At 39.9% G+C, this 12011-nt stretch overlaps 1 protein-coding gene across 1 annotated transcript in view; it reads right to left on the reverse strand.

Moving 5' to 3' along the window:
- mkrn1 (makorin, ring finger protein, 1) overlaps positions 1-12011 on the reverse strand; it is a 37020-nt gene that overhangs the window by 7509 nt on the left and 17500 nt on the right. The window contains exons 3-7 of the mRNA XM_030045788.1: positions 9757-9938; positions 5223-5446; positions 4781-4995; positions 4305-4415; positions 3887-4031 (exon numbers count right to left, since the gene is read on the reverse strand). Coding sequence (XP_029901648.1) covers positions 3887-4031; positions 4305-4415; positions 4781-4995; positions 5223-5446; positions 9757-9938 — 877 coding nt within the window. The remainder of the gene's footprint in view (positions 1-3886; positions 4032-4304; positions 4416-4780; positions 4996-5222; positions 5447-9756; positions 9939-12011) is intronic.

Genomic DNA, 12011 nt, shown 5'->3' on the forward strand with positions numbered 1-12011 from the left:
AGGCACTGCTCCCCCAAAATTTCACAATCTTTCCAGCCAGGGGAGCTCATGTCACCACTAGGGGAGCTGTGCTCCCCTTAGCTCCCCCTTATTTCGCACCCTGATTAGCAGATAAAACTATATTACTGGCTTTTAATCATCATCTTCCTCCTCTTCCTCATCATCACCATCCAATCCATCCGTTTGAATTTCATCAGTTAAGTCATCCTCATCTGTTTCCTCTTCTACCATGACATCGACAAGGGCTTTGGTGATGAACACCCTCAAACCATAGTGGCTCTAGTTTGCCTGTCTCTGTGTTCATATGAAACCCATGTTTGAGAGGGGATGGGATCTCTGGGTACTGCTCATGAGCCCTCTTCTAGACATATACCTGGAAGTTGACTCTTCTCATGTGCTGTAAGAGGACCCTCTTGCAAGGTGGGAAGGTTGAGAGGTCAACACATATCCCCTGTTTAAGCTCCAGGCTTGGGCCACACATCTTCTTCACCTTAACCTCTCTTGCCTCATCAACCTGTTTAACTCGGCGGCTGAAACCATATAGACAACAGGTGAACTCCTCAACACAACTGAGAATAAGCTCATCAAGCTCCCAAGAGTTTCCCACTTCAGCAAAGATCTGAATAAACTTTGAGTTCTGGTTCACCATCTTTATGGGTCGCACCTTTCCTTTGCCTTTGAAGGCTGAAGTGCAGTCTGCACCAGTGAAAGCTTTCAAAGGCCAGTAGAGCTGAAAAGTGTTCCTCTGAATAATCTTCAGCCAGCTGGTTGATGTTGATAAGTTGACCTCCCATGTCAAAGATGATGGTGACAGTTGATGACTTGGCATAATACAGGAGGATGAAGTAAATGTCAGAATCCTTTGCTCTGACTCTGACTGTTGTGATGTGAGGCATTTTGGTTTGGAAAGGTGCGACCCATAAAGATGCTGATGAGCTTATTCTCAGTTTTATTCTTCTTCTTATTTATTCTTATTCTCCCCTTGCAAGAGGGTCCTCTTACAGCACATGAGAAGAGTCAACTTCCAGGTATGTGTCTGGAAGAGGGCTCATGAGCAGTACCCAGAGATCTCATCCCCTCTCCAACATGGGTTTCATATGAACACAGAGAAAGGCAAGCTAGAGCCACTATGGTTTGAGGGCGATGTCATCACCAAAGCCCTTGTCGATGTCTTGGTAGAAGAGGAAACAGATGAGGATGACTTAGCTGATGACATCCATACAAACATGGATGATGATGAGGAAGAGGAGGACGATGATGATTAAAAGCCAGTAACATAGTTTTATCAGCTAATGTATCTCATGTATAATATCATCAAACAAAGCCCTCCTAAACAACTTTCTACATCACTGCTCAGAGTAGCAAAACCATACTACAATCCTCAAATAGTCCAGGTATTTCATGAACACATTGAGGACACATCCTGGTGCAGAGAAATGTTATCAGTGTAGCCAGATCACATATCCCAGACAACTGCTGCCACACTAAAAGCATCAAGAGATAGCATGAATAAAACTTAAAAAATGCATCTTCTGGGACTTAGTCTACACTAAGACAATACACTGATATGACCAGTGGTCAAAGTACAGTAGCAAAAATATCTAAGAACCATAGAAATGTGTTCTATTTTCGATATTTGACTATGCAGAATGTTTATCTATAGTTAAGAAATGTTGACTCGAGTCATTTAATCCGTGTCAAGACTGAGTTCTTTAATAAATCTCATATGATTACCTGGTTTTGTTTGATGTTGTTTAATGTTGCACCTTGATACCCTGGTCCATCTGGGGGCGTAACATTATTCTCTTTTCATGTAATTCACACTTCAGATAGTATATCAAGATGTAACTGAAGTCTCACCTCTTGTTTAAGATTGGGTTTAGATTCCAGAAAATATGCTTAAGCCCATTTGAAATGGTAATACTGGAATTTTCAGTTTTTTCCCGATTTGGGGTAAAGTGGAAAACTTTGGTCATAGCAGCTGTAATCCTATAGATGGAAAGGTCACCTTGGACTTAAATTGAAGCTTAGAAATGTGGGAAGTTTTTAATAAACATTTTAGGCAGTGAAACAATAATGAATTGTTTGAAACTGAGCACTTTTGATGGTGAGTTTTCAGGCGGACAGACATTTTTTTTGTCTTTTGGGGTATGTTGAAGGTGATATTTGAGAACTGAAAGGCAGGACACCCCTGGATCTTTTTCTGGTAGTTTCCCCTATGTGTCAGGATACATCATGCAGAATTTGAGGGTTTTCCGACCATTTGGGCAGTTGCAGTACCTTAATATGTACAATTACATAATTTCGCCAGGAGCTTTTCCCAAAAAGGGGGTTTTTTGGCCCCTGAGACCAAACGTCACCGAGTTGGGAGTGGTCGGTATGAACTCGTGATGGCCCAAGGTATAAGATAACAGGAAATCATAGTGAAAAAATCTTAGCAAAAAACATCCTGAGGGGTGGACCTGGCTCCCGGCCTATATAATATCATAATAATATCAATAGCGCTATTTGGTCAAACATACAATGATATTTAATTTTGTCCATGTTGCCCAGCCCTAGTTTGAGTTTCTGTAGGTGGCGATCTTTTTTTTTTTTTTTATCTGCTCAGCTATGGTGCTCATGGTAACTACACAGTTTTTCCTCTATTAATTTATTTATATGAAAAAGTACCAATTTTTCACTTGAATTCAGATCATTGATCTTTATTAGGGATGTTCATGCTCATTACCCTACAGTTCTTTTTGATCTAATTGCACATTGTTTTATACGTCCATCACTACATAACTACAGGACTATATTTATTACCTTGCCCAAGAAGTAATGGAATGAAAAAGACTATCATACAGGACTTTTATCCCTGGGACCTAGTTCCTATTAATCTTCACAGGATTCCAGGGAAAGAAGAGTTTAGGCACTTGGTTTATTGTTTTTTTTTCTTTTCTTTTCTTTTCTTTTTTTTTTTTTACTCTGCCCCTCTATTTCTATGATGATGATGATTAATATTTGTTGTCAGCCAGGGCTGAAATTTTTCATGCCTCAACAGCAGCTCCATTTGTAACAGCACATAACAAGAAAGAAATTAGGTCCTCAGTTGACGATAGGAGTGCAATTTGGTCAGATGTGTAGCTCCTGCCATTATTTTGTAGTCATTTGATGTATTTCTAAAATTGCGATATGAAATTTTAGTGTTGGTTTTTAGTTTTAGAGTTCGAGTGTCCTCGTACAGTAACGGTTCTCTGATGAACGGTTTTGAAGCACAAAATCTGTCACTTTAGTGGTGTTAAACACAAAAAAATAAGATTAATATGATTGAAGTCACAATAGTTGGGTGCTGATTTGATAGGTATTGCGATTCGGTAATTACTGTGATTCTGAACAAAGTTAAGGAATACTCAATTTTACAAGTGCTGTAATTAATATATAGAGATGAGAAATGAGAAATAAAATAAAGGCAAAATAAAATTAAAGTAAAAATGAAACAGGTAAGAAAAATGAATAAAAAATAAAACTATATGGATGTCACATACTATATGAGTGTATTTTGTGTATATTTTGATGCAGCTAATTAATGTAGTGAACTGTTATTTAATTTTAATAATTGAAAAATCTAAATAAATCAAGAACAAAATATAAATTCAAATGTAAAGCTTGAATGAACTGGCCATGGTCTGAATCACATTCATGTTATGTCAGTTGGTGAGAAGATCCAAGCAGACATTTATTTGTGACTTAATGGATTGCTAAGTTAAAAATTTGGGGGGGGGTCTGATGTGTGACAAGATTATTTGCCCATTCCTACTTGGCCCTTTTACCCATTTTTCTAGTATATTTAGTAGTATCTTCAACTAAAACGGCAGCAGCATAGCAGCAGGTGCTCCATTCTTACCCGGTTCCTGCCGTTGGATCCTGCCTGCCTTCGCTGTGGCTGAGCTTCCTCCAGCCGTCCGTCAGGAAAGGCATGCTTGTAGAAGCAGTTTGAGCCGAAAGGGCAGGTTCCACGACCCTCGTCAAAATATCGACATGGTTTACTCCTGGAGAAGACAAAATGGAAAACAAGCAATACATAAAGCACTTCAGGTCACATGCAATATTTTATAGATTTCTCAATATTTTGGAGAACCAAATACAGACAAAGGGAAACAATTGACTTTGACTGTGGATGCTTAAAGTGATGGATATTTCTCGGAGGACTTTCATTAAGTAAAAGCAGATCTCATTTCCTTAAGTGCTTGTTTCTGAGAGAAGTCTGCAGTACGTGCAGTAATGTCTAATTTGTTGTGGCTAGGTTTAGGAGATGGTTATACCCCATGCCGTCCTTGTATTTCTGGATGAGTTTCTGCTTGTCGTCCTTATCTTCGACCCAGTACTCGCTTGGAATGACAAAATTTGATGTGATCCGACACTCTGGGCAAGACCTGCAAACAGCAAAGAAAAAGGATAAAAACAGATCAAATATGGTTTAAATCATAGGCAGTCTGAAGCCCCCCTAAATAGGGTCTGTCTTTCAACTCAGGCCCAACTCTTTTATAAAATTGATTAAAGCCCTAAAATTTTGAGCTTTCCTCTAAAATGTTAAGAGGGGCTAAAAGATTAACTGGAAACAGTGACAGCAAGAACCAGTCAGTGAACTCTTTTATCTATTTAATAGCTAATCAGCACAATTGGATCTAAGGTCGCTCCTCCCAATCTTTTGTTCTGCTTTGCCTCAGTGAGTTTCCTATGTTTCCCTTCCCAAAACCTAACTGGGTTGCCTGAAGTTAAGAGCAAACAACTGACTCACTTGATGATTTTGCTCTCAAACTGCTTGGCGCTCCTCCACTTGCGAATGCATTTCAGACAGTAGCAGTGGCTGCAGTTGGAGAGGATGCCAAAACGTCGCTCGCTTGGGTTGGCCTTCTCAAACACAACCTCCATACACACACCGCACATCATGTCCTTGCTGCGTTGGATGGCAAAAGAGATCTCCATGTCTTTCTCATGGGCCTCGATGCAAGCCTAAAAGAAAGCACAGTTAAGCTCTGGCTGAGTAAATAAATTAAAAAATAAAATCAATGAACCATAAATGCTTTCCAAATAAATAAATATTCAATTCATCTGGGGTCCTCAGATGCTGTTTCACAGCTCCAGCACTTCTGCAGTGGAAATGCTGTGAGGCAGACCGTGACCACTGTATTGTCATGGTTTATGAGGATCCCATAGCAGGGTGTGCTTGTAACAGTTACCTTGGTGTGCTCTGAGCGCTGGGTGTTATCAGAGGGGTGGAGCACCTGCAGGCCACACATGTCGCACACATCGCCATGGAGATAAGCGCAGTTTAGTCCATAGCGGCACTCTCCGACAGTAGCATACGGACAAAGCTGCTTCCTCATCTCTTTGTCATCCAGCGTTGAGTCTTTGTCAAACTCCTCAATGAGCGGGATGGACCCCTCCACCTTCACTGACTCCGCTGGACCCACAAAAAAGTTCATCAAAACAGCGGAAATATGTATGTTAACAGACCTTAACTGGCTAGAGAAGTTTAGCATTTTACATGCCCTTTAAATCAATAATTTGTAAATTGTATGTATGGTGATTAAAGGGACAATTCACACATTTTGAAAAATGCAATATTACTTTACATTCCCCCTAGCTGTTATGCAGGACAGTAGTGGTACTATCTTCTCTCACTGTTATTGAGTGCTGGATGCTCCAAATGCTAACTGTTAGCTTCCTACCATTGAGGTGGACGTACCCCCCCACCAACATTCTGAAAAATAAGTACTTCAATCTAATCAAATTATTAAATAAGCAAAGTTTGAATTTGATGATGTGCAGTAGAATTTTGCCTGTAATGCCCACTACTGTCCCACATAACTCAACTACCATGTTTAAGAATTTCTGTTTGGACTTGAACCTATGATTTAATTACATTTACATTAACCAAATTTTTAGATATTAAAATTTCTATCGCAGACAAATTTCTGGTATTGTGACAATACTAACTGACCTTTAAGGAGATACAATTATTGAAATACATGAAGATTGTAAAACCAAACCAATTCAGCAGGAGACCACAACTATTCATCTACTGCTGTATGTGGCCTTCTGCAGAGACACAGAACATCAGTCCCAAAAGCTTGCTACATAATCATTCTAACCAAGTATGTTCACACTGTGAAAGTATGAAAATGCAGTATTGCTAAAATGTCAACATGAATACTCAAATTTCTAAGACTTGGGCCCACCAGTAGCTCACCACTTATCAAGGCTGAGTCCTTACTAGAGTTCTCATATTCTGCCTGAACCCGGGCCTAAAATTTACATGAATTGGGCGGGTCGAGTCGGGCTTCGGGTTCTGTGGGGGATTTTTTTTTTTTTTTAAATAGAAAAATAGAATTATGTGTTGTGTTATTGATTATGACGTTTCATTTTTATGTGACTAGTGGAGAGAGTGAGAGACTGGATTGGATTTGGAGGCTAAACTTTCAGTGACAGACAGACAACCAGCTGTGCGAGCGCAGCGCAAACAAGTGAGAGAGAGTTGCAGCAGTATCCTGCTGTGCTGGCAGACTTGGCAAAGTCATAAATCAGACAGTGACAGAGCGGCCAATTTCTCCACCAATTTAGCCATTCAGAGTGATATTTAGTTTGTAGTTTGCCAGTATTTATTTTGTTTACAAGACTGCACTGCTGCTGGCCTATATATTTTTAATAAAGTGTTGGATTATTATGGAGTTAAAGTATCGTTTGCTGTGTGATATCTGATACATTGCTTAATATTCAATCAATAATAATGACTTAGGAAGAACAAAGATTCAAACAAAGCCTTTATGGTATTTATTTATTCCCAATACTGTCCGACTGAAGACGTGCAGAGTTCCGCTGGCCCTGGAGGACAAGAGTTGAGTCGGAAACTTAGAGTGATGTTATGTAGGCTCAAGGGTTAGAATAAAATCTCTAATTTATACAGCGCTTTTCTGAGTATCCAAAGAAACTTTACAACAGAGAAGTTAAGAACGGAGAAATTAATAGCCTACTTTTATATTTTATGAACAACTGAACATTTGAAGCTGCCGTTCGCCAACTATTATGTCCGTTCTCTCACTGCTACTAGAATTTGAGCCATCGGCGCTGCTAAATAATGGTGAATTTGGCGATTTTTTTTTTTTCGGGCTTTATCGGACTGTCAGGCCTAAAGTTCGGCTAATTAGTCGGGTAGGGTAGGGCCTCGGGCTGGTCCAGTCGGGCCCGGTTCGGTCGGGTCTTAATTTTCAGGCCCGATGAGAACTCTAGTCCTTACTGTCCTTACTGAAGTGGCCTGGATTTGAATCTAAGCCCAGGTGCTTTGCTGCATGTTATTCCCTCTCTCTCTACTGTCACTATCAAATTAAGCAGAAAATGTTAAAAAAAAAAACAAAAAAAACAATTATTAAATATTTTGAGTGTGCAAATACTATACAATATTGTCCCACAATCAGCTCTAGGATAAGGGAAGCTCCTCACAAGAAAATGTAAAATAAAATGGGTGAAAGTGAAGTTAATTTAGTTAACCTTATACAAAAAATACATTGAGATAGATGTTTTTGTAACTACCTGTTTTTCAATTTTGAAGTGGATGGGCGGCAGACGACATCATCCAGTTACTTAAAAAATAATGCAATGCATTGAATTTATAGTCATACTAATTGCCAAAACAGTCTACTCTGAAAATTAATACTCTGTACTGTTAAGAATTAGTATGCTTTTGGGACACATACCTCCACTATGTTTACATGGATAGAGAAAGCTTCCTACTGTCTACTCACTGGTTGAGTTCTTACTGAGCTGATCTGCTTCCAAATTTTGGTATGCTATGAAAGGGTCTCCCCGTGACCTTGAATAACCGTGTTAACAGAATATTACCCCTTGCTCTTTGACGGAGTGATGTCAGTAATTACTACTTGCCACCAATTTTGTTGATGTGAATAACAGAGTTACCTGGACAGATTTGCTGACAATTTCACAAAAGCCTGGGACAAATAATGCCCAAACAAAATGTATATTCATCATGAGAATAAGATGTATAAATTTGAAGGTATTAAATAATTATTTTTAGTTCTATTAGAATTTTATGAACAAAAATGTGTTCAATAGAATAACTTAACTGAATTTTGACATGCAATTTAACATGTGAATCTTGCAAATAGACTAAAATATGATTTGTAGTTTAGGCAACTTTGTGACGAGAGTGATAAATATGGGGTAGTAATTAGGGATGCACCGATCCGCTTTTTTCGCTTCCGATACCGATACCGATATCTGAGGTTTAGTATCGGCCGATACCGATCCAATACCGTTACAGAAAAACACACTGAATTACCTAACAAACGGTATGTCTCAATGTGTAGAAAAGACTGGGATCATTCTTTTGTGCAAGGCAACATCAGACTTTGACTTAAACATTTCTTTCTTATTTTTTTTTAAACAAATAAACAGATATAAAAGTACCGAATTACTTATTTATTTAATAACTGTGCACCAGTACAGCAATCTAAAATAAACCAATAACTTCACAAGCTTGGTCAAACATGTAAAAAATATAACAAAACCTCTCCTGGTTCAGTCAGTGCAATTAGGAATATAACACCCAATGTAAAATAAATAATAAAGGAGCTGAAATTGAGGAAAAAAAACAGCTTCACTAGCTTGGTTGGTAGACATTCAAAATAAATAGCAATCAGCTCTTGACAATAGATTGGTGCAAATAGGAATTAAACATCCATTACAAAAGCAGCTGCTTAAAAAATAGCGTCACTAAGCTTGGTAAAAAAAAAAAAAAAATAATAATAATAATAATGATCAGAGGTTGTCCCAACTTGTCAAGTTTTTTCACACACATAGCACTCAGTGTCAGTGAGCTGTTCCAGCAGATTTCTCAAGCTTCTCAAGCTCAGGCTCAAGCATCACTGGCAGCTTCTTGCTTAGGAAAGCAAGCATTTCTTCTCTCTCGGCTGTGAGTCTGTGGTTAATTAGGAGCCAGAATCTCTTGTCCCAACAACCAACAGCGGTTATCCGTCCATAACAATGAAGTATCCTCCCAGTGATTTTTGTTGCCTGCACACTATTAGGTGGAAAATTTTCACCTCTTTCCTTCATCTCCTTCCAAGTTGGCTGCTTCATACCGCCTTCCTTTTTGTTTATTCAGTTCAACAAACTCAGCGCGCTCCAACCCCCGGTGGGTTGGGGACCGCTGCTATAGAGCGCGACCCGGTACCGCTCCGCGAGAAAGTCCGCGAGACATTCCATACCGGGCCGTACACCCCGACTGACACCGCGTGTCGCGGTGAAATTTCTGCAGGTGCTTGATTAAGTTAGCTGTGTTTCAGCTAGACGTTTTACCATTTCGAAAACAACGCGAGTCTCCGCACGGCGAGTTGCTAGCGCGTGGCGTTACACACAGCGCACAGCATAGAATTAGACTGAATAGATCGGCCCCTATGGATCGGGCCCATTGTCACTGATACCCGATCTAGAATTTTCTTTAATATCGGGACCGATACCGATACCAATATCGGATCGGTGCATCCCTAGTAGTAATGCAACTGTCAATAACCTTTTTACTGTTAAATACTACACAAGCATAACTAACAAATGTAGCCCTATAATATTATCAAAACAGCCAGCTGAAAAAGGCTATTTGGCTAACCACAGAAATTCTACCAGAAGATTACAACTGGATGTTGATTAATCTGTTTCCTTATACTGGAATGCTGGCATCTTACAATGGTGCTAACTCACCCCGTCCACAGTAAGGCTGCCCTGGAACGAACTCGGCAGCATTGACCCAGTCTCGTGCCCCTGGGCCAGGTGTTGGTCCACTGGGCTCTGGGTCTGACGGGCCAACCACCAGGAGGGAAGGCAGCGGCAGCGCCTGGGTGTTCGGCAGCTCCTCTTGCTTGGCTGGTTTACAGTGTTCAAACCTGAGGAAACACATCATGCTAGCATTAATGAAAATGATAACTTTATTAAGACAAAGTTTACAAAATGTTTCCCAATCAGTTGTGGCCTAGAAGTTTTCCAGAAGCAGGCCTGTGACTGGTTTGTATACCCAGTCCAGCTGGAAAACACGGGTGGGGAAAGTGAGAGCATCACTCTCCACTCTTCAATCACTACTGTTGAGGTAGCCTTAAGCAAGGCAGTGAACCTGCAGTGGCCACTACTGGCCACTACTGTCCCACATAGCAGTTAGGGGGTAACTGAAGTAATATCAAAATAGGTGAACTATCCCTTTAAGAGTTCACACTGGAAATAGGATGATTAAAGTCTGCAGAAGTCCTTTAATTTTCTATGGAGCTGCGCAACCAAGGAAACTGTTCCCCAACGTCTGAACAGTCAACAAGACAGGCTGGGCTTTTCATAGTCATCAGTCGGTAACAGTCAGTTAGACCTACTCAGCTCCTTTATTTATTCACTTACTTGTTTATTTAACAGGGGTGATGGACAGTTAAATAACTGTCCAAGACTTAGCTATCAAGATAAATTTAATCTGTGGTGTCTGGGCATGAGAGGATACACAACCAGGTTCACAGCAGTCTGCAGAATACAAGTCAATAAACTGCATCAGAGCTTTACATCAACATAATAAAAGAAGGAAATAAAAAAGGACAATAATAAAATATAGAAATGTACACTATGTAAATATTATTCACTGATCACATGATTATTTAGATTTTAGCCAAGCTTTCAGTTCTAATTTGAAACCAATAAAAGTTGTTGTTTGTGTGCAGATGTGGTTTCATTTCAGAAACAACAGTTCAACCTGGCAAGTTCAAAATGGACTAAAAGCTGTTTAGAGGTGAATGATTGTCACAACTTTTTTATAAAACAACATCTCCAAAACAATTACTATGCAATGTTCTCATGACAACCGAAAATTCAATGCGACTTAAGTACTGCTGCGAAAAACTGAATTTTCGGGGTGCACTGTTTTTAAGCAAGGCAGTGAAGCTGCAGTGGATGACAGTACTGGGCAGCTCCATGTGTGGAAGTCAGAAAGTGGACCACACACCATCCCTTTATCTCTTTGGCAGAAATCCTGCCAGATGTTACTTAAACAAACTGACCCAACATCATGGTGCATGAAGAAACTTATATACAGTAGCTTAACCAAACCAAATAACACACTAGTGGGTAAACAAGATGAATAATATGCACACCTGATCCAATTAAGACCCATGCACCTTCATGCACACCCAGTTCAGGTAGATCTGTTTTAACCAATCAGCATGAAGCCCTTCAATGGATCAGTTGTGAAAGAGTAAAGCTGGGACAAAAACCTGCAGGACAGGGGTTTCTTGAGGACTGGGTTGGGAACCACTTAACTACAACTAAATACAGAGCAAAACTAACTAAACACTAATACCACCTACGACATTTGCAGTACATGGTTCAGCCAAATCAGCTGACTCTAGCGTTTAACTGTCCTCAGCCTTCAGCCACACCTTTTGTGCTACCAGGAAGGCACCTCCAACAAGCACAGTAACTCAAACAAAGAAGCAAATGACTAATATAATGCAAGAATGTGTGCACTCTATATAAAAAAATGCAAAGTAAAAGTAAATATATTCAAATATATATCAAATAAACTGGGTGTGGTTGACTGCAAATGAAATAAACTTGTTCAGGTAATAAACCAATGAAACGTTGACAAAATTAATGTAGTGAGAGTGTAAATGTGGCCAATATTACCCTGTGTGGCTATGGCCATCACACACTCCCCACTTTCAGGAGTCTCGCTTGAACACTGAGAGGTAGTTGTGATGTTGTCCTTGCCGGAGATGTGCTGAATGCCAAAGTGAAATGGTTGCAGTGACAGGTACCAGTGCATGATCCTTCTGTTGGTAGTTTTCATCCTTTCCATCCATTGAAGTGCTTTATCATCCATCTCTAGGGTAAATTCTCTACCCAGGTGGTAGTGCCGGAGCCAAGAGCCCACTTGATGGCTGGTGCCACCTTCTCCGCTGTTGAATACCTAACTTCCCTGGGAACAGTTT

This window comes from Myripristis murdjan, chromosome 23 (assembly GCF_902150065.1).
Source record: "Myripristis murdjan chromosome 23, fMyrMur1.1, whole genome shotgun sequence".
Classification (NCBI taxonomy): Eukaryota; Metazoa; Chordata; class Actinopteri; order Holocentriformes; family Holocentridae; genus Myripristis; species Myripristis murdjan.